The 22,728-nt window shown below is 42.1% G+C and overlaps 2 protein-coding genes across 2 annotated transcripts; both read left to right on the plus strand.

Moving 5' to 3' along the window:
- Nucleotides 1-4,661: 4,661 nt before the first annotated feature.
- LOC149862541 (olfactory receptor 6C74-like) lies at nt 4,662-5,609 on the plus strand. Its single transcript, XM_090053983.1, has one exon. It carries the CDS (start codon nt 4,662-4,664, stop codon nt 5,607-5,609), a length of 948 nt encoding a protein of 315 aa, XP_089910109.1.
- A 10,304-nt stretch (nt 5,610-15,913) lies between these two features.
- LOC149862542 (olfactory receptor 6E1-like) lies at nt 15,914-16,861 on the plus strand. Its single transcript, XM_090053984.1, has one exon. The coding sequence runs from the start codon at nt 15,914-15,916 to the stop codon at nt 16,859-16,861; it is 948 nt and encodes a 315-aa protein (XP_089910110.1).
- The last annotated feature ends 5,867 nt before the right edge of the window (nt 16,862-22,728 follow it).

A 22,728-nucleotide genomic window follows, 5' to 3' on the forward strand; every position in this document is an offset into this window, starting at 1 on the left:
CTGCAAAGCATTTTCTCAGTTGAACTGGACACAAGAAATAAAGATAGCAAGAAACTCCACACTAGACTTTGTTGTTCTCTGTGATGGGGTGCAGGTTACAAGAAGAGGTGGAATAGAAACTGACCCGATCATCAGGAGTTGTAGTCAATGCGGGGTTTTCTTTTGACTTCAGTGGGCCCGGCATTTCATCCTTGCTGATTAGGTCCCTTGCATTTCCTATTAAAGTTTGATTTTCAACAGGCCTACATGGCTTTTTTCATCCTCTCTCTTTTCAGAAAAGTTCTCCAATAAAAGTGACTGAAGAGAAGACTAAAAAAAGCCACACTCTCCTCGAGACACTATTGTGTGATTTGGGGGTAAGAGCAGAATTTGTGCCAGACACATGGCTATTTGAGGCATTTTCAGTAAATACAATGGACATTTTTGTTTGTAGTGGGATTCATTCTTATGTGCCAGCATCAGTTCTGTTGGAGAGGCAATGGTGGTTCCTGTATAGGTAAATCTTTAAGGTAGCTCAGAGTTGGTAATGTGGTGGGCCAGTAGGGGGTGCTCCTGTGCTAAGCCACCTGCCTCACTGTGCCCAACCAGAAACCATGCTTAAGGTGCCTCCCCTGGGGTGCCTCCAGCTAGCCAACCCTCTTCCAGGAGCACACCCACAAGCCTCAGGTAACCTTCACCACCACCTGGGCCTTGGTCTTTGTTAGGGCTCTGCGCAGCCTGGGCTACACAGACCCTGTAGACCTTGGCGGTTCTTAGCCCCACTGTGGCATCTTCGGGTGCTTCTGTTAGCTTGTAGCATTCAAAAGTAACCTTCTCTACTGAAGTACTCCAGTAAAAATCCACACCCACCTTAGCTAGCTGAGCCAAGGGAGCTCTAACAGCTGTCTGACCCCTTTCTCCACAGGAATCCACAGCCAGCTCAATACATGCAGGTAGCCTTTTATTGTTCAGGAAAAGGAAGAATGGGATAGATAGAGAGCAAAGAGATTTTAGAGGAAAACACCTTGAGCAAAACAGAAGGGGTTCAAGGACCCTCTGAATCTGCAACTAAACTACATATCCCTAATATACTAACAAAATTTCAGGTAAGTTACCCACTTCTACAGCCAGAGGGTGGGAGAGCTCAGGAGGCACATCCTTCTGTGTGAGTGAGTTCTAAAATGACTGACTGTCCTCTTTGCCTCTTGCAAGACAAAGGAAGAGTGATGAAATACATTTTCAGAATGCTTTTTAATTATGCTGATCTCCTCTTTATTATAAATTTACTATAGATACTTTTATAATTGTGCTGTTGAGACCCTTAAGCGAAGTATGGGGTCCTGATGCTTTGAATACTAGAAGGCAAAAAAAGGAAAAATAAAAGTTTGAAGCATGTTTCCAGTTTGGGTTTCTAAACAGAACAGATGAAGGGATTCATAAGCTCTAAGATGAGCAGTTCAAGTTCTGATAAAATAAATGATAATATACATGATAAAAATGATTATAAAAGTTACGGTAAAGAAGTTTGGTATAAATACTGATTCATGTAAAGCCGTATAGTGAGTGGTTGTTCTATGCCATTATTTTGTTGCATACATCAAAGCAGAGCTCTCTTTGGGACTGGTGAAGTATCATTTTAGGTCTTGCTAACTGGTTCTTGTCATTATAAAATTAATCAATAAACTGATTGTTGGTTCCTTCAACCCTCCACCAGGAAACAAAATCCCTAACACTCAAAAATGGTCATTATACCTTTTTTCAAAAGTCTGTCTAGGTTCAGATTTTAAGACTGGAACACACGAACTGTTATTTACTGGAGCGCACTACTGGGTTGTCACCTAGCTTAGTGTTGTGGCTAAGAGGGGATGCAGAGGGGGTGGGTGAACATGGCACATCCAGATTTTTCCATGCCCTGCTCCTCTTCCAGTGCCATTTTCCAGAATTCAGAGGCATAAGGCAGTGCTGATTCAGACCCTGCACCCCCATCAGTCATTCTGAAAACCTGCTAATGCACCCTCCCTCCTAGAAAGAAGGATCCTCACAGCAGATCAGTATCATGATCCCCACTTTACAGCTAGGGGAATCAGGCCACTGAATGAAGCTATCATTTGCTTCAGGGCAACAAGCAATCCAGGGAGAGAGACAGGAATACGTCTCAGGTCATCTGGGTTGCATTCCAGTGAACTATCCAACTGGCTTTGCTTGAGGAGGAAAGTTTTGACAAGAGTTTTCTGAACTCATGTGGCAAAAAAATAGTTCTGTCTTCCTGTAGGGGAAAAGTCAAAAGGATTGAGCTTCATTTTTTTGTTTAGAAAGTCTTCTGCAAATTCTGTTACCTAATTGCTCTCCAGGGACAGAGACAATGATAGAATCATAGAATCAATGATCATCGAGTCCGATCCCTGCCATGGGCAGGAATAAATGTGAAGAAACAATGTGAAGGAGGCACTGTATATCACAATTCTTATAAACAGAACCTTACGCAAGGAGCAGCTATTTGCTATGGGGAACCACCTAATTTTTTATGCATTCTGTACTGAGGCATCAATCCACACATCTAAATAAGAACATTTCAGTTTGGCTGCTGCTGAGGAAGAGGGTCTGCTGTTTGTTTAGTTTTACCTGCATTTCTACAGTTTCCATCATAGCAGGGTCTGACTTAGGCATAAGGCTTGAGTTCTGCGGTGGTAGCCTAAAATGCTCATGACCTACATAATTGCAATGTAACAGGAATTTGGGATTACATTAGAGTAGTGCAGTCAGTGTTCTGGGACCCAGAGTAATAAGCCAACATCATTTGTGTTTCAAAAGGTTCTGGTTCTTGGTAATAAGCTACAGGCAAATATATCTGGTTGATAATCAAAATGGAGAGGAAGTAGAAAAGAAGAGTGAAAAAGTGATGAGAGGCAGAGGTCAGGGAGAATACACCTCCTCCATTGCATATTAGTGCTGAGATTTCAGAATACATTTGAGATTGAAAAATATCATAGGTCTGTAGATACTGCATGGTATGAGATTGATGAGCTTTGCTTTCGGCTTAGAAGAGCACATGCTGTCAGACTGCAAGAATTAATGGATGAAAGGGGGTGGTGGGGCAGGAAGCTCTCTTTTTATTCTTATTTTGGAGTAGAAACCATGCCAGCTGTCTCTGCTTTTAAAACCTGGTAGTAGTAGTCCTAACACAATAAGAGACCCTCAGTCTAATGGTATCTGTCTCTCAATATGAGTTGCTGTGAGGCTGAAAGGACCTGCTTGTGGTACAGAGTCAAAGACAAAGCCAGCATTGGAGCTTGGAAACAACCATAGAAATGCAGGAGACCAGATCTGAGTGAAGCACCCGGGTAGAAGCGGATTCTTGTTCCAGGTGTTAGTCCTGATAAGTGTTTTCATCGTCCACTGTCCACATCTCCAGACTGGTAAGTACCACCTTATGGGCTTCATTATTACCAGCGGTGATCTGAAACCAGATCTGGAAACTTTAGTAGCATCAGTATTGACTTTGAGTTGCTTTCCCTCAGCTGAGAAAAAGATAGGAGCTGATCAGTCTGAGTATTTCAAGCCTAGCTGCCAAATATGCTTTGATTCAGTCCACAGGAAGTCTCGTGCACTGAACAGCAAGCAGAATATGAAGCCACAATGTGTGAGGGAAAAGAAATTTGTAAGGACTTGGGGAAAATAGAAAGCTCGTTATTACAGCCTAACAACACAGACGACAATAACATAGTGACTGGTTTTGAGATGGGATGCAGAGGGACAGGGCAAAAATAGGTAGGGAAACTAACTGGCAGCTGCAGTCCAAACTTTCCCAGTTCTGTTCTGGGGCTAGTAGGAAATGAGGCTAAAATTGGTGAGAGCATAAATTGTCTATGCATCGTATTTTTTTTTTCTGTCTGGTTAGTTATTTCCTTTGCATGATGCACTTCCTTCAAGGTGTGCCAGAAAAAGTGATGACTTCCAAATATGTTTGTTAAGCGCCCATCTCACACTCACAGTTACTGTTATCATCCTCATACTTTTTGATAAGTAGGGCCAAATTCTAATAGCATTTCTACATTTTTTCCAATTGATTTTTCTTCCTGATAAGCCATAAATGTCTAACTAAGCTGCCATGACATTAAAACATTCACTTTAGCACATTCACACATCATGAATGTAACTGAAGTTTCCGTGGTTTTTGTCTCAATTTACACTGAGAACTAGGAAAATTATTCCAGCCATGTAGCTATTCAGGGCTGTTAGATAAAGTGCCTAAGAGGAGGGTGAAATGTAATAGAACAGAGGGAGCACAGAAGAAGAAAGTTATGTCCAGCAGTGTCTTGATACATACAATTTGAACTGGCTTCATTCATGTGTAGTCATAGGGAAACTTAAGCAAAAAAGCTTGAGGACATATTTCTTCTTTTTGCCCTTTCTTCCCTTTAGCTGAATACAGTCTCTCTCACTCCACTGATATATCATTTGTGTATCTGTCCTGATCCACGCCTGTGGTTCCAGCTGCCCTGATCTGTGTTTTCACCATATCCATAGCAGCTGTGTAGACAAAGCTTCTTCCAGGATGTTGAATCTAATTATTTTAACAATCAGTACTCAAACACTGTATCTTTATATCTTGTTTTCACAATGTATCTGTGCTGTCTAACTGGTTTCAATTGTGTTTTTTCTCTTAAGGTGAGCCAGAAGCAATGAACCATACCACAGTAGTGGAGTTCATCCTCTTGGGTCTGACCAGCGACCGCCATTTAGAGATTCTCCTTTTTGTAGTTCTCCTCATTGTCTTCCTCTTCATCTTGTTTGGAAACCTCACTATCATCACAATCACTCTGGTTGACTGTCAGCTTCAAACCCCGATGTACTTCTTCCTCCGGAATTTCTCTCTTCTGGAGATCTGCTTCACCTCTACCTTCATGCCCAGGACTCTCTACAGCCTCCTGATGTCAAGAAAAGCTATTTCCCTCCCCAGCTGTTTCATGCAATTATTGTTGCTCTACTGCTTTGGCTCCTCTACATATTTCCATTTGGCTCTCATGTCTCTTGACCGTTACATGGCCATCTGCCACCCATTGCATTACGCCACCATCATGAACAGCAGGCGCTGTGTTCAGCTAGTGCTGTGCTGTTGGGCAGTGGGGTTTCTCATCCTCTTTCCTCCCACAGTCATGATTGTCTTGTTGCCATTCTGTGGGCCCAACCTCATAAACCACTTCTACTGTGACATAGCCCCATTGCTCCAGCTCTCCTGCACAGACACACACCTCATTGAACTCATGGTATTTTTTGCAGCTATAATTATTGTACTTGGAACTTTATCAGTGTCTGTTGTTTCCTATGGTTGCATCATTGCCACCATCATGCGCATCCCTTCTTCATCGAGCCAGAAGAAAGCTTTCTCCACCTGCTCTGCTCACCTCATAGTGGTTGTCATATTTTACAGCAGCTCCATCATCAGATATGTCCGGCCCTCTCAGCGCAGTGGGAGAGATTTTGACAAATATATTTCTTTCCTCTATTCAGTGGTGACCCAGCTGTTCAACCCCTACATCTATGCTCTCAGGAATAAGCAAGTCAGAGAGGCCCTCAAGGGTAAGGCATTTTCTAAATGGTCTAATGCTATTGTAAAAACCAAGGCATGAATACTCTGGACATACATAATCATTGGATTCCTCCCACTTGTACGCTGCTTGAATGTGAGGCAGTGATGCACAGGATAAAATTTCAATAGACCTAAATTATTAATTTTACAAAGTCAAAAAGTAGCAGAACTTTTATTGTCACCATCTCTGTAATACAAGTTATAGAAGTGTGCTCAGAATAACCTACCAAGTTAACCATGTATGATTAAAGCGTATCTTCCGAAGAGGAACCTGAGGTCACTGAGAAATGCACCACCAACTGTAATAGGGTCAAGATTTCAACACTCTTTATTTCAGTTCCTATTCCCTTTCTTTAAAATTGCATTCATAACTGGCTTTCAGAGCTTTGCCAATCACCGTTGACCTGTTCAGAAAGTTTCCCCAGTGTAATTGACTGAAAGGAGGAGAAGGAAACATTTTTTTTCATGAGATTCAACAGTTGCTCGTCTGAGAACACACTGGCATTGATATCAGACACATGGTTTCTATAATTCTGTCTGGACACACAAAAGCTTGTGAATTTGTCATGAGAAAGCAACAACCACTATTCTCTCTGCATTCACAAAGCCTGTCACCTTATCAATGAAGAAGGTCAGACTGCATAAGATCAATTTGTTGTGGACAAAACCTTGTTGGGTTTTCTTTACCAGCTTCAATTGGAAGATACAAGAATAGAGTGTCCAAGTCCCACTGAAACTAAATGGGTTTTGTCTGTGTGTGTCTCTGAAACTCATTTGTGTAATTTCTTTCAGCTTCACCTTTTTCTTATTACCAAGTCAATGCCTATATATTTATTTTTATGCTGTTCACCAAATTCATGTCAGTTTAATTACTTATGCGTAAATAGAATCTATGTTAAAACATAGAGATGAAGGACTTTTCATTGACTTTTTAGTAGGCATCACATAAAAGGAAAGCTCTACTTTGGAAATTTAATATCTATCTATATGGATATTTTACTCTGTGTTTCCATTTCAGATGTTAAGAACCGTGGGAAAAAGCATACAAAGAATTCAAGACAACCAATAAAAAGGTTTCAGAGTGCTAAGCTAAATGTGGAGATTCCTATTTTCCATCACTAGCTGCAGCCACTTCACTTCGGGTTTATAGCACGTTCCTTTAAGACTGGGTGATGAGTTATTGCCATGATCCATAAACTGATTTAGCTAACTCTGCTTTCCAAATCCCGAAAGTTTTCAGATTCTCTGACTGCATCCAGACAAGCATGGCCATGCAGTATGTGGGGCCGCAGACACTCTATGATGTCACGTACTGTACCTTCAGCTGTTCTCCACACTGCAAGGAGCAGTGTGGGGACTTTTTTTTGACCCCTGGATATCAAGGTCTCAAAAAAAACTATGCAAAAAAAAGCAGAGTAGTGCATGTGGGGTCAGGATGCACCACTCAAAACCGTAGCCTGGCTGGGCGGAGTAATGCTTCAGCTGCTGGCTAGGCTCTGAGTGGCAGGATCACCACTGCTTCAACCCCAGGAGTGCCTGGCACCCCAGCTAAAGCATCTGGGGCCACCAAATTAAGCCAAATCTCTGCCGAATCAAATCAGGGACTGAACCTTCACACAACCCTAGTGACCACTATTTTGTCCTTTTATGTAGCTCTCCTCATTGTCTTTATCTTACTGGGAAACATCACTGTCACCATCAGATTTAATGAAGAATGCATAAGTAACTTTTATTAGTGTAGGAACATGAAGACTCTAATTTTGTTGCAATACAAAATGCCTGTATCAAACTGTATTGTGTTAAAACAGTGTGTCCCTTGTCTCTAGAAGGACTGTTCATAGAGAGACCACTTTAAGTATCAAAACAAGAGGAATTTTTATTGTTTTGTTTTAATTTTGTACAAGTTTTCACTTAGTTTTATAGAAAGTTAATTGACACAAAAAATCAAACAAAATAAAACAAAGACAACAAAACAGTTCCTCCATGCCCTACACCCTCAACAAAGGACAGTAGCATTTTTTAGGTGGATAAAAAATAAATAGGAAGAAAAGAAACACTGGGTCTTTACAGAATTCTTAGAGGAGCTTATCTGCAATTCATTCCATGGTATCTCCAGTAGAATTTTAATCCTTTCTTGCTCATTGTTTCCTGTGTGGAATCCATGAACCATGCCTGAAGTTCATCTGCCTCTGGAAAATGGTCTGCACATGATAGCACACCTTTAGAGTGTTTGCAGTCAAACTTTCAGAGGAGTGGGCCATGGAAGCCCTTGAGATATTTATGAGGGATTAAAGTGATCCTTTCATTCAAAATGTTGATGAGCATCTGCCTGAGCTACTTGCTCCAGAGGCATGCTCTCTGCCAATTGAGGCAGAAACCTTTATGAAATGTAGGGTATGGAATGTAAGGCCAACTTGAATTTTCCTCACCCAGTTCTAGAGGGATACTAAGAGGCCAGTAGTTAATAACATTCATTATAAAGGACTTAAGGTTATTTGGAAAAGGAAGAAACTGAGCAGTAGGAACAGCTGTCCCAGGGAGTGAGAGAATGGTCCCTCTTACTACAATGTGCTTTAATGAGACTTTGGAAGATGGCAGAGTCTATAAGTATCACAGCATCAGAGCATCATAGAATGATAGGGTTGGAAGGGACCACAGAATATCATCTAGTCCAACCTCCTGCTCAAAGAAGCATCCACAACTAGATCGTCCCAGCCAAGGCTTTGTCTAGCCAGGTCTTAAAAGCCATGATCCATAAACCGATTTACCTAACTCTTAGTTAATCTCCAAGGATGGAGATTCCTCAACCACTCTGGGTAACCTGTTCCAGTGCTTTACTACCTTCTTTGTGAAAATTCTTTTCCTAATATCTAACCTCAACTTCCCTTGCTTCAACTTGAGACCATTGCTCCTTGTTTTGTCATTAGCCACCATGCAGAGGCATCTAAGTCCATGCTTTTTAGAACGACCCTTCAGGTAGTTGAAGGCTGCTATTACTGCCCACTTAGTCTCCTCTTCTCCAGACTAAACAAACCCAGTTCCCTCAGTCTCTCCTCAGAAGTCATGTCCTCCAGCCCCCTCACCAGTTTTGTTGCTCTCTGCTGGACTCTCTCCAATTTGTCATAGATTTCATAGACATTAGGGCTGGAAGGGACCTTGGAAGATCATTGAGTCCAGCCCCCTGCCCAAAGGGCAGGAAGTCAGCTGGGGTCATAGGATCCCAGCAAGATAAGCATCCAATTTACTCTTGAAGGTGTTCAGTGTAGTCGCTTGAACCACCTCCAATGGCAGGCTGTTCCAGACCTTGGGGGCTCGGACAGTAAAGAAATTCTTCCTTATGTCCAGCCTAAAACAGTCTTGCAGTAATTTATGACCGTTTGACCTTGTCATCCCTTGGGGCGCTCTGGTGAACAAATGTTCCCCCAGATCCTGGTGGTCACCCCTGATAAACTTATAGGTGGCCATCAGATCACCTCTGACCCTGCTCTTTTCCAAGCTAAAGAGCCCCATGGCTCTCAGCCTGTTGTCGTAAGGTCTGTTTTCCTGACCTCTGATCATGTGCATGGCTCTTCTCTTGTCCTCATCTTTTCTGTAGCAGGGGGCCCAAAACTGAACACAGTACTCCACATGTGGTCTCACCAGTGCTGAATAGAGGGGAAGAATCACTTCCCTCTGTTAGGGTGACTGTATTTGGATCTTGGGGAGCATTAGATTTGCAGCTGAATACAAGGCTTTAGCCTGTGGCCAGCAAAGCTGCTAACCACAAAGCAGAATGATATATTCTAAGTAACATTGCAAGACACTTAGGCAAGCATTTTCCTAGCAATAAGGTAGTGTGTAGGACATATGATTCATTGTGAAAAGAGACAGGATGCAGCTCACCAGTTATCATCAGGAGATAAAGCAGAAGAGCTTGGAGATGAAGAAGGGGCCAGCAAAAAACACCAAGTGACCAGAGGAAGCGAAGATCAAAGTCTTGAGCATGTGCTCATAGCAAAAAGACATGTAAATGAATGAAATGCATAGGCAATTCCACACTAATGAAGTAAACAGTAAACAGAGGCAGAGCTTGAGGTAAGAGGAGATATGGGTGGAACAAAGAAGGGGCAAAGGTGGAGTAAATGTTAATGAGCATGATGCAGGTCCCCGGTTTGTTGGACCTTTGCCCAAAGCTGTCTCCATTCTGAATAAAGTTGTTGTTGAGCAGTGTGTGCTGGTGTTTGTTCCCTGTTTGCTCCCTATGCAACTGGATCCTGAGCAATTGGATCATCATCTCCGTAGTCATTGGGCTCTGCATGGAGTCGGGGTTTAACACCCTTCATCTGCTAGCAGAGATCCTACTAATGCAGCCCAGGTTGCTGTTAGCTTTCTTCACTACAAGGGTACACTGTAGGCTCATCTTCAGCTTCCTATCCACAGTAAGCCCCACATCCTTTTGTGCAGGGCTGCTGCTTAGCCAGTCAGCCCCCAGCCTGTACCAGTGCATGGGATTGTTCTGTCCTAAGTGCAGGACTTTGTGCTTGTCCTTATTGAACCTCATGAGATTTCTTTCAGCCCAATTCTCCAATTTGTTGAGGTATCTCAAATTCCTAGTCCTACCTTCCAGTTTATCTACTACTGCCCCTGCCTGGTACCATCTGCAAACTTGCTGAGGGTGCACTCCATTCCCTCGCCCAGGTAATTGATGATGAAATTGAACAAAAGTGCCCCTGGAATGACCCCTGCAGCACTCCACTTGATATCAGCTGCCAACTAGACATTGAACCATCAATTATTATCCCCTGATCCTGACAAACCAGCCAGTTTGCTATCCACTTTACAGTCCATACATCCAACCTGTAGTTCCTTAGCTTGCTTTCGAGAATGTTGTGGAAGACCATATCAAAAGCCTTTCTAAAGTCAAGGACTATGTGTATGACTACTCTGGCCTTCCACAGCCCAGAGAGAGAACTGCAACTGGGGCAATTGTGCCTGAGGACATTTGACACAAGCCACTTCAAGTCATTCCTCCAGTCTAGCAGCATGGAGAGTGGGCTTAGAGAGAAGAGGGAGAATTACCCCCAAAGAATGTCCCAGCACCTTGTGTAGGCCTTCTCTGCATTTACACATCATTTGTTCCATGAAAAGAATATGCCTTATTTCCTCCAAGCCACAGAAGTCATGTGTTTTATCATTCACTTTTTTGTACTAACATTTTTGTTGGTTGTTTTAATCACCAGTTACAATTCTTTTAAAAGAAAAAAGGTCGTGTTTGAAAGAGTTCTTTTTTCAAAGTGAAGGCATTATTACACTTTTTTAAAATAGTTCTCTTCTGAAATGGAAATGAAATAACATGACCACAAAGAAATGTGAGGAAGATTCGTGAGAATGAGAAAACAATTACCCATGCAAAATCAAGGACTGAACGTCCTTCCATAGAAGAGACTAGAAGTGTCCTGTGTTCAGAAGGTTCCCAAAGGCCTGGGTGATTTGTGTTGGCTCTGAATTTAGGATCCAGATACCTTGTTTTAGGATTATCCAACCTTAGGTGCAGTCCTGGGTGATCCTGTTCCACCATGTACCTTCCCAACCGTATTGGATATTCACAGAAATAACTGAAAGGAAAACTGTGCCTAGGTGCCAAGATCTGTAATTACAAAGATGCATATGTGCTCTTTGGGTGATAAAGTAAAAAAAAAAGGATTAATACAATGAATATGATGATGATATTAATATATTTCCTTCCCTTTCCAGAAAGGCTTGTAGCAGCTTACAATAACAGACAAACAGCCCACATGATATGAAAGCAGCAGACTTTCTCAGCACCACAATCCTTTAAAATGCTACCCAACCCTACTCACTTCATGTCTCTTGCCCCACATAGAGAGGTAGTCTCTCCTTGTCCCACATAGAGAAGTTGTGAACCAACAGCTCCTATTTCTCACACCATGCTACAGCCACCAGGCCAACCATTGGTTAGGCTTTATCTAGTTCCTTCTTCAACCCTCCTTGTGAAGCAGGCCCCACTGGACAACCAGAAGAGTCCAGAAGGAAGAGAAAAGGTGAGCAGGGATATGGTTCAGTGACATGACAACTTTCCTGGTTTGGAGGGGTGCCGGGGTTGTCGCCTGTATTCCTACTCTCCTTCAGTTTTATGCAATGAATGCAAGGTGCAGTGGATCCATTTGAAGAAGAGAGCTAGAGAGGGGCCTGGATAATCCCTGACCTACAGATTGGTCCTCAGGGTGATTTTGCTGAAATGTAGGATCAAACAAAACCTCTCAGGAGGAGGGAGCCCTAGAACTCAGGTCTCCCATTCCCTAAAGCACTGGTTTGCCCACTCTTTTAGACCCCAGGCTCCCCTTGGAGAATGTCAGCTCTTACTTTTATCTTGGATTTTGACTACAGAAAAATAATAAAACAATTCTTCCATTGCAAAGAACTCTGAAAGACCAGAGCAGGGCAGATTTGCTTTAACACTATGGATTTCTATTTGAAATCTCTAGGTTGATCCTGTGACTCAGGTTTGTGCATCCACCAGCACTAACACTGTGTGGCACCCCCATAAAGATCTCAGGACACTCAAAGTGCTGTGTCAACTGGCCAAGAATCCCTGCTCGAGAATCCTGAGCTACAACATGAATGGATTCTTCTTGTCTTCCCCCATTTGACTTCCCACTGGGAGGTGCACAGAGTAGCTCTCCTTTATCACAGGATGAAACAGAATCCTGTGCAATGCATAAGGGTCCCAAAATGCAGTTTTGTGGCTGAGTATGTGTCTTGGAGGTACACACAGAGATCCTCCCCCATGCAACCTCAAAAAGAAAAAGTGTAATACAGAAAGCCCCCAAACAAGGAGCCTGGGAAAGGGTGGGCTTAGGCTACATTGGAATCCATGGGGAAAACGAACCTGGCCTTCCAGGAGTGTTCCTAGGAGCTCAGAACTGGAGACAGTGCTGAGACAATATTCGGGGTATGGAGGGTTCGAAGCTTATAAGCCAAGATCCAAACACTACAGTCTGGCAAGTGTCCTTCAAGGGGAACTTGAGTATAACTGGGTCATCTCCAGGGAGGCAGCGACTGAACCTGACTTGGCAACAGGGTGTTTAGTTCGCTCTCAGTGGAGGGGGAAACTTTGAGTTTCTATCCCTTCCTTTTAGGGGGGTTTTTTCCGGTTCTTTATCACTTTCTTATTTCCTGCCTCTTAATGCCACTGTTATCTATGTATATACAGTAGTTTATAGTCATACGTTCATCAAAATTCTGCATGCTTAAGTATTCCTACAGTTCTAGGGCTTTCCTTGGGCTAAAGCTAAGCTGTATCTGCATGAACTACACTTTCAGAATGCTTTGTAATTATGCTGAGCTCTACCTTATTAGAAATTTACTATAGATACTTTTAGAAATGTCCTGTTGAGACCCTTAGGCCAAGTATGGGGTCCTGATGTTTTAATTACCAGAAGGCAAAAAAGGACAAATAAAAGTTTGAAGTCTGTTTCCAGTTTGGGTTTTTAAACAGAATAGATGGAAGGATGTATAAGCTCTAAGAGAAACCACAGAAGTTATGATAAAAAATAAAATCAAATACATTTTATCATCCTTTTTATCATTTAACACTCAAAAATGGTCACGATACCTTTTTTTCCAAAAGTCTGCCTAGCTTCAGATTTTAAGAGTGGAACATAAGAACTGTTATTTACTGGACCAGACTACTGGTTGGTCATCTAGCTTAGTGTCATCTCACACAGTGACTGAGTGGGGATGCTCAAGGGGCAGGTGAACATGACACATGCAGAATTTTCCATGACCTCTTCCTCTCCCAGTGCCATTTTCCATAATTCAGTGGTATATAAGGCAGTGCTGATTCAGAGGCTGCACCCCCATGCCCTATGCTCAAATCCTACTGATGCACCTTTCCTCCAAAAATGGTGGCAATCATAACGAAGTTGTAGTTTTTACATAGCTCATCTGGCTTAGGGCAACAAGCAGTCCAAGGAGAGAGACAGGAATAAATCTCAGGTCACCTGGGTTGCATTCCAGTGAACTATCCAATTGGCTTTGCTTGAGGAGGAAAGTTTTGGCACGAGATTTTTGAACTTGTGGCAAAAAATTAGTCCTGTCTTCCTGTGGGGGAAAAGTCAAAAGTGTCATCTTTTTGTTGTTGTTGTTGTTTAGAAAGTCTTCTGAAAACTGTGTTGCCTGGTTTTTCTCCAGGGACAGAGACAATGTGGAGGAAGCACTTGTATATCACAAGTCTTACAAACAGGACCCTAAGCAAGGAGGAGTTGTTTGCTGAGAGGAACCACATAATTTTTCTGCGTTCTGTATTGAGGCATCAGTCCACACATCTAAATGAAAAACTATGAGTCCTGTAGCTGCTGTGGAAGAAGGTCTACATTCTGTCTAGTTTTACCTGTGTTTCTACAGTTTTCATCCTACTAGGGTCTGACTAAGGCATAGGCACAGAACTTGAGTTCTGTGATGGGAGACTAAAATGCTGCTGACCTACAAACCGCACAATATAACAAAAAATTGGGGATTAGATTAAAGTAGTCTAGTCGGTGTTCTGAGGCTGAGAATAATACACCAACATCACCTGTGATTCAACAAGTTCTGATTCTTGGTAATAAACTACAGGCAAATATATTTTGTTGATTAAAATGGAGAGGAAGCAGAAAAGAAGAGTGAAAAAGTGATGAGAGGCAGATGTCAGGGAGAATAACCAATTCCATTGCATATTAGTGCCGAGATTTCAGAATAAATTTGAGATTGAAAAATATCATAGGTCTGTAGATACTGAGAGATTGATGAGATTTGCTTTCAGCTTAGAAGGATACATGCTGCTGGACTGCAATAATGAATGGATAAAACAGAGGGGGAAGCTCTTTTCTGGAATTTTGGAGTAGAAACCATGTCATCTGTCTCCACTTTTAAAACAATAGTAGTCCCACAACAATGACAGAAAACCTAACCTAATGGTAGCTCTTTCCCAATATGGGTTGCTGTTAGGCTGAATGGACTTGCTTGTGGTATGGAGTCAAAGTCAAAGACAACATTGGAGCTTGGAAATATCCACAGAAATGCAGGAGACCAGATCTGAGTGTAGGACCCAAGTAGAAACAGATCCTTGTTTCTGATGCAAAACACAGATGGTTGTCCTGACAAATGTTTGCATCCCCCACTGGCCACATCTCCACATCTGTAAGTACCACCTTATATATTTGGTTATTACCAGCAGTGATTTGAAACTAGAGCTGAAAATCATCGTAACATCACTACTGACTTTGAGGTGCTTTATTTTAGGTGAGAAAAATATATGAGCTCATAATTCTGAATATTTAAAGCCTACCTGAACAAAATATGCATCAATTGAGTCCACAAGAAGTCTTGTGCACTGAAGAACAGAAAATAAAGCAAAATGTGTGCAGGAAAAAAAATCGTCTCAATGTGTAAGCATTTCAGGGTAATAAAACATTCATTGTTACAGCCTAATGATACAGTCAACAGTTACATTGTGACTGGTTTTGAGATAGGGTGCAGAAGAAGAGAGCAAAAATAGGTGTGGAAACAAACTGGGAGCTGCACTCCAAACTTCCCCAGTTCTGTTCTGGGGCTCATAAAAGATGACGATAAAATTTGTGAAAGCACAAATTGCTCCCTCTTTCTGTTTCCTTTCTCTCACTCTGTCTGTCTGGTGTATTATTCCCTTTGCATGATCTAAATCCATCTTGTTCTGCAAGGAAAGAAAATGAAGGTTTCCAAATATGTTTGTTCAACACCCATTTCACACTGAAGTTTACTGTTATCACCCTCATGCTTTTTGATTAGCTGGTACATTCACTTTTAAACAGAATGGAAGCATTTGTGAAGTTGTCTCAACTGACATTAAGAACTAGGATGATGATTCAGACAATGTACTTATTCAGGGCTCTTAGATAAATTGCCTAAGAGTAGGGTGAAATGTAATAAAACAGATGGAGCCTAGAAGAAAAAGGTTATGTCCAACACTATATGCTGGTTTACAATTTGAAATGCCCCCCTTCAGTTGTAGAACTAGGAAAACTGAAGCATAAAAGTTTCAGGGCATATTTCTTCCTTTGGACTTTCCTTCCTTCATGTGCACAAAATGCAACTCCCTCCGATGATATATCAATTATCTATCTGCCCTCATCCATGCCTATGGCTCGGGTGCTATGTTTTTACCATACCCATAGGAGTTGCATATACAAAACTTCATCCAGGATGTTGAGTCTAACTATTATAACACTTAGTATTCAAACACTATCTGTTTATATCTTGTTTTCACAATGTAGCTATTCTGTCAAACTACAGTTGTGTTTTTTGTCTGAAGGTGAGCCAGAAGCAATGAACCATACCACAGTAGTGGAGTTCATCCTCTTGGGTCTGACCAGGGACTGCCATTTAGAGATTCTTCTTTTTGTAGTTCTCCTCATTGTCTTCCTCTTCATCTTGTTTGGAAACCTGACTGTCATCGCGATCACTCTGGTTGACTGTCAGCTTCAAACCCCGATGTACTTCTTCCTCCGGAATTTCTCTCTTCTGGAGGTCTGCTTCACCTCTACCTTCATGCCCAGGACCCTTTACAGCCTCCTAATGTCGAGAAAAGCTATTTCCCTCCATGGATGCTTCATGCAATTATTGTTGTTCTTCTATTTAGGGTCTTCCATATATTTCAATCTGGCTCTGATGTCTCTCGACCGTTACGTAGCCATCTGCCATCCACTGCATTATGCCACCATCATGACCAGCAGGTGCTGTGTTCAGCTGGTGCTGTGCTGTTGGGTGGTGGGATTCCTCATTCTCATTCCTCCCACAGTCATGATTGTCTTGTTGCCATTCTGTGGGCCCAACCTCATAAACCACTTCTACTGTGACATAGCCCCATTGCTCCAGCTCTCCTGCACAGACACACACCTCATTGAACTCATGATATTTTTGGCAGCTATAATTATTGTACTTGGAACTTTATCAGTGTCTGTTGTTTCCTACGGCTGCATCATTGCCACCATCATGCACTTTCCTTCTTCATCGAGCCAGAAGAAAGCTTTCTCCACCTGCTCTGCTCACCTCATAGTAGCTGTCATATTTTACAGCAGCTCCATCATCAGATATGTCCGGCCCTCTCAGCGCGGTGGGAGAGATTTTGACAAATATATTTCTTTCCTCTATTCAGTGGTGACCCAGCTGTTCAACCCCTACATCTATGCTCTCAGGAATAAGCAAGTCAGAGAGGCCCTCAAGGGTAAGGCATTTTCTAAATGGTCTAAGGCTATTGTAAAAACCAAGGCATGAATACTCTGGACATACATAATCATTGGATTCCTCCCACTTGTACGCTGCTTGAATGTGGAGCAGTGATGCACAGGATAAAATTTCAACAGACCTATATTTTTAATTTTACAAAGTCAGAAGGCAACAGTAGAACTTTTAGTGTCACCATCTCTGTAATACAAGTTATAAACGTGTGCTCAGTTATCCCTTTCACATACCCAATTATTCATGTATGATTAAACCATGCCTTCCCAAAAGGAATCTGGGACCACTGAGAATTTCACCACAGACTGTAATAGGGTCAAGCTTTCAACATCCTTTATTTGGTTCCCGTTCACGTTCCTCAAAAGGTATATTCATATTTGGCTTTCAGAGCTTTGCCAATCACCTCTGACCTGTTCAGAAAGTTTTCCTTGTAGACATGACTGAAAATAGGAGAAGGGGGAAAAAAATCTTTCCACAAGACTCAACAGTTGCTAATGTGAAAAAACACTGGCATTGGTGTTAGGCATATGATTTTTCATATTATACTGTCCTGATACAAGAACGTGTGGATTTGGCACATGAAAGCAAATTTCTTTACCAGCTTGAATGAAAAGCTATAAGAATAGAGCTATAGGAATATAACACTCTATATGTTATAGCTGTCTGGCTGTCTAAAGCCCATCTGTGTAATTTTTTTCTGGTTCACATTGCTCTTATTACCAGTTCTATGTGTGTGTGTGTATCTATATATATATATATATATATATATATATATATATATATATATATTTGTATGTTGTTCACCAAATTCATATCTGCTTAGATATTTATGGATACATAAAGTTTACCTTAAAAAAATTACACTAATTTGAAGGAATATTCATTGTGCTTGTAGCAGGCATCACATTAAAGGTAAGCTCCACTTCAGAAATTTACTAGTGATTAGTCCATTGAAACCTTTCTAAAAACGATGTGCTCATGACTTTGGATGTACTAAAAGATAAGCAAAATATTAGGCTCTGTGAAGCTTCAGTCCTTGATTAAATTCAGCAGAGATTTGGCCCAATTTAGTAACTGGTGCCTCCTCGGTCTTGTTGGGGGGGGCACCCAGGGTCTCTCCACAGTCAATTGCTGAGCTGGTGAGGGGGCAGTGGGAGCCTCCTGCGCGCTCCCTGGCAAATCCGAATTGAATGGGGCCCATTTCACACACCCCTACAAAATACCTATATATGTGCCTCTATGTATATAGATGTTTTATTCTGTGCTTCCATTTCAGCTGTTAAGAACAGTAGGAAAAAGGAATGCAAAGAATCAAAGACAACCAATAACAAGATTTGAGAAATTTCAGTGCTAAGCTAAATGTGGAGATTCCTATTTTCCATCACTAACTGCAGCCTCTCTATTTTGGGTTGGTAGCACATTAATTCTGGGTAATGAGTTACTGCCATTATCCATAAACTGATTTCCAGCCAAATATCTAAGCATGACACTATTCCATATTATCTGCACACTGAATCACATTTACACACCTACGTGCATTGCTTGGGATGACTTTTCTTGTTTATGGGCATCTGCAGCCACTAAACATGCTTAGCAGGTATACTATTTCAGTGGTCCTTTATAATTAGTATCACAAATTGTGTCAACAGAACTAATCTGATTACACATTGAACTTGATATCCGTGTTACTTAAATCCAGCATAAAAGTTGCTAGTTATATATTTTTGCCAAATTTTCTGTCTCTTGTAAATATATATAACTTGTCATGGTAATGTAGGAGTGATGCTGTAGCTGTGAGAGTCCAGAATAATGTGAGAAGCAAGAATTCTTTAGTGTGATATTTTTCTTGGACCAACTATGTAGTTGTGATAGTGGACAAATTGGAATTACAGACATTCTTCATCAGATCTGCTAAAGAATGAGAAATGCTTACCTCTTGCATAAGAAGCTTCTATTAGTTTAGGAACGTGAAGACTCCAGTTATGTTGCAATACAAAATTATATTGGATTAAAACAGTGTGTTCCTTGTAACCAGAAGGACTATACATAGACAGACCACTTTAAGTATCAAAACAAGAGGGATTTTTATTGTTTTTGTTTTAATTTTGTACACGTTTTCACTTAGTTTTAAGGAAAGAACTCCAAAGAAAAAAAATTAAAAAAAAAAACCGAAACAAACCCAAAACAATTCCTCCCTTCCCTATCCCTTCAACCAAGGGAAGTAGCAATACTTTGGAGGACAAGAAATATATACAGAATAAAGAAATGCATGCTCTTTACAAAATTCTCAGAAGAGCTTATCTGCAACTCATTCCATGGTATCTCCACTGAATTTTTAATCCTTTCTTGGTCATTGTTTCTCATGTGTGATCATGCATGAGGTTCATCTGACCCTGGTAACTGGTCTGCAGATGATAACACACCTTCAGAGTGTTTGCAGTCAAACTTTCAGAATAATGGGCCATGGAAGCCATTGAGATAAGTATAAGGGATAAATGTGGTTCTTTCATTCAAAATATTGGTGAACATCTGCCTTAGCTACTTGCTCCAGAGGCATGTTCTCTGCTAATTGAGGAAGAAACCTTTATGAGACGTACAGTATGGAATGTAAGGTCAACTTGAATTTTCCTCACCCAGTTCTAGAGGGATACTAAATGACCAGCAGTTAATAACACTAGCTGTCAAGGGCTTAATGTTATTTGGAAAAGGAAGAAACTCAGCAGTAGGAGGTGAGAGCATGGTCTTTCTCACTACAATGTGCCTTAATGGGACTTTGGAAAAGGGCAGAGTCTATAGTATCATAGAGTCAGAACATCACAGAAAGTTAGGGTTGGAGGTCATCTAATCCAACCCCCTACTCAAAGCAGAAGCATCCCTAACTAAATCATCCCAGCCAAGACTTTGTCTAGCCAGGCCTTAAAAACCTCCAAGGATGGAGATTCCACAACCTCTCTGGTTAACTTGTTTCAGTGCTTTACTACCCTCCTTTTGAAAATGTTTTTTTTTCCTTAATATCTAACTTAAACTTCCCTTGCTGCAACTTGAGACCATTGCTCCTTGTTCTGTCATTTGCCACCCTGGAGAACCATCTAACTCCATGCTCTTTAGAACTACCCTTAAGTTAGTTGAAGGCTGCTATTAAATCTCCTTTCAGTCTATTCTTCTCATGACTAAATAAGCCCAGTTCCCTCAGCCTCTCCTCAGAAGCAATGTGCCACATCCCTCTCGCCATTTCTGTTGCTCTCCACTGGGCTTTCTCCAATTGGTCCACATTCTTTCTGTGGTGCGGCCCCAAAACTAGACACAGTCCTCCAGATGTGGCCTCGCCAGTCCTGAATAGAGGCAAAGGATCACTTCCCTGAATCTGCTGGCAGTGAATCTGCTAATGCAGCCCAGTATGCCATTATCCTTCTTCACTGCAAGGGCACACTGACTGGCTAAGCAGCAGCTCTGCAGAAAAGGACATGGGAGTTACTGTAGACAGGAAGCTGAATATGAGCCAGCAGTCCCCAGCCTGTACCAGTGCATGAGACTCTTCTGTCCTAAGTGCAGGACTTTGTGCTTGTCCTTATTGAACCTCATGAGATTTCTTTTAGTCCAATTCTCTAATTTGTTGAGGTCTCTCAAATTCCTAGCCCTACCCTCCAGTTCATCTACTACTCCCCCCCGCAGCTTGGAGTCTTCTGCAAACTTGCAGAGGGTGCACTCCATCCCCTCGCCCAGGTTGTTGATGAAGAAATTGAACAAAACTCTCCCTGAAACAGCCCCTGATGCATTCCACTTGATACTGGCTGCCAACTAGAACTTCAACCATCGATTATTACCCTCTGAGCCTGACATGCAGCTGGTTTACTATCCACTTTACAGTTCATACATCCAACCTGTAGTTCCTTAGCTTGCTTGCAAGAATGTTGTGCGAGACAGTATCAAAAGCCTTTCTAAAGGAAAAGACTGTTTGTATGTCTGATGTGGGCTTCCATACTCAATCAGAGAGGGAACTGCAACTAGGGCAATTGTACCTGAGGTCATTCTACACAAGCCATTTCAAGTAATTCCTGCAGTCTAGCAGCATGGAGACTGGGGTTCAAGAAGAGGGAGATTCACTTCCAAAAATGTCCCAGCATCTTGTGCTATTCTTCTAGCCCATACTGAAAAGTAGGGCTGTGTGAAACAGCATCATTTTGTTTCAACTTCCATTTCACCGTTTTAATGGGACAATGTTTCTTTTCAAGTTTCATTTCATTTCATTTTGAAACTGCTGTTCTGTTTCATTTTGTCAAAACTGTTTTGCTGTTTCGACCCTGTTTTGATGTTTCGCCCATAGACTATAATGGGGAAGCACAAAATTGCCTATAACTTTGCAAAGATGGTAGCCCCTTCTAAGAGCATGAAGCCTGCCAAGTTTCAAGGAGATAGGTGTAGGGCTTTCTGGGAAACTGCACCTCAAAATCTTGAAAGCAAAACTCATGTAACTTGTAAGTGTGAAGGCACAGGGCAGGGTGAAAACTGCAGGCATGGTGGCCCCTGCTGAGGCCATGAAGACTGCCAGGTTTCAAGGAGATAGATGGAATGGTTTCTGGGAAGCTGAACCTCAAGCTGATGACAAGCAAAACTCATGACGTATGACTGTGTGTGTGTGTGTGTGTGTGTGTGTGTGTGTATTAAGGTGTGCCCTCACTGGCGCTTGGGCCTGTACATGGCACAGTAGTGTGCCCCAATGAGGTCTCCTCCTCCCCTACACTCACAGTCCGGTCCACCATTTTAAATGACAACAGGCAATAACTTAGTAAACAGCACAGTCCAGTTCACCACTTTAAATGACAACAGCAAATAATTTAGTAAGCAGCACAGTAGCACCCCCAGTATCTCAGGCAGCCAAACAGTCAGAGTCAATATTGGAGCAGTCTTTCCTCCCTGTTCCCCCTCCCTCTCCTTACTTTCTGTTTCCCTGCGGGCAAGTCCAGCTTCAGTTTTGAAACTCGAAACATTTCTAAAGTTTAAAAATGTTTCAACTGACCTCATTTCATTTCAAGGCTGTTTCGAAGCTCTTTGCTTTGTTTCAATTTCGCTCTTTCAAGCTCAAAACAAGTTGAAACAGCGTCAAATCACAACAGCCAGCAAAATTTTGCACCACTCTAATGAAAAGTCCTGGGGAGGGGCTCTCAGTCTTGGAGGCTAAGCAATCTTTTGACTGTCATGTCCTATTGGGTTCCTGGGAACCAGGTTGTAATCCAGGTTCAACCACTGAACATGGCCATACAAGCTGTTCACTCACTCTGTTCTTGCTTCTATTCTCACTTATGGACATTGCAAGGCTTTTCACACTGTGGATGGAATAATTCTGGGAGAACAGCAAACAAATAACCGGATGCTGATCCTGGTAGGGTGGGCACGACTCCTGGCATGAGAAAGCTCTGGGTTCTGCATCTTGCTGCCCCAAGGCTTTACTTCATGTGTACTGAATACAAAATGTATAAACTCTTTGGAAACAGGGGACAGAAATCCCTAGCTCAGTGGATTTCCTCTTGTGTTGGGCCCGTGAGTCATTTGTTTTGGTTGCACAGTGGCCCAATTTAACCTGAAAGCATAATAGAGTTTTCCAGCCCCATCAATCCCATGGCAGGAATTTAAAAGGACTGTGTGGGCACGCAGGACAGAAGTCGAATTGCGGGTAGACTAGTAGGGCACTGTCTCAGGCACCAACCTGGAGGAGGCACGAGAGTGGCAGCCGCTTCAGCCTGGCTGCCAGCACTGGTCCCAGCACCATCAACAGCCAGCGTGGAAAACTTCCGGTTTATGCCTCTGAGGTGGGAAATAGCAGTCCTCAAGCTCCTCAGCATTTGTTATGCCTAGGAGCCAAGCGCCCCACTTCTAGAGCAAGTGCCTTAGTCACAGAGGCTACT

Source organism: Crocodylus siamensis, chromosome 6 (genome assembly GCF_052110815.1).
Source record: "Crocodylus siamensis isolate JL-2025a chromosome 6, ASM5211081v1, whole genome shotgun sequence".
In the NCBI taxonomy this organism is placed as follows: domain Eukaryota; kingdom Metazoa; phylum Chordata; order Crocodylia; family Crocodylidae; genus Crocodylus; species Crocodylus siamensis.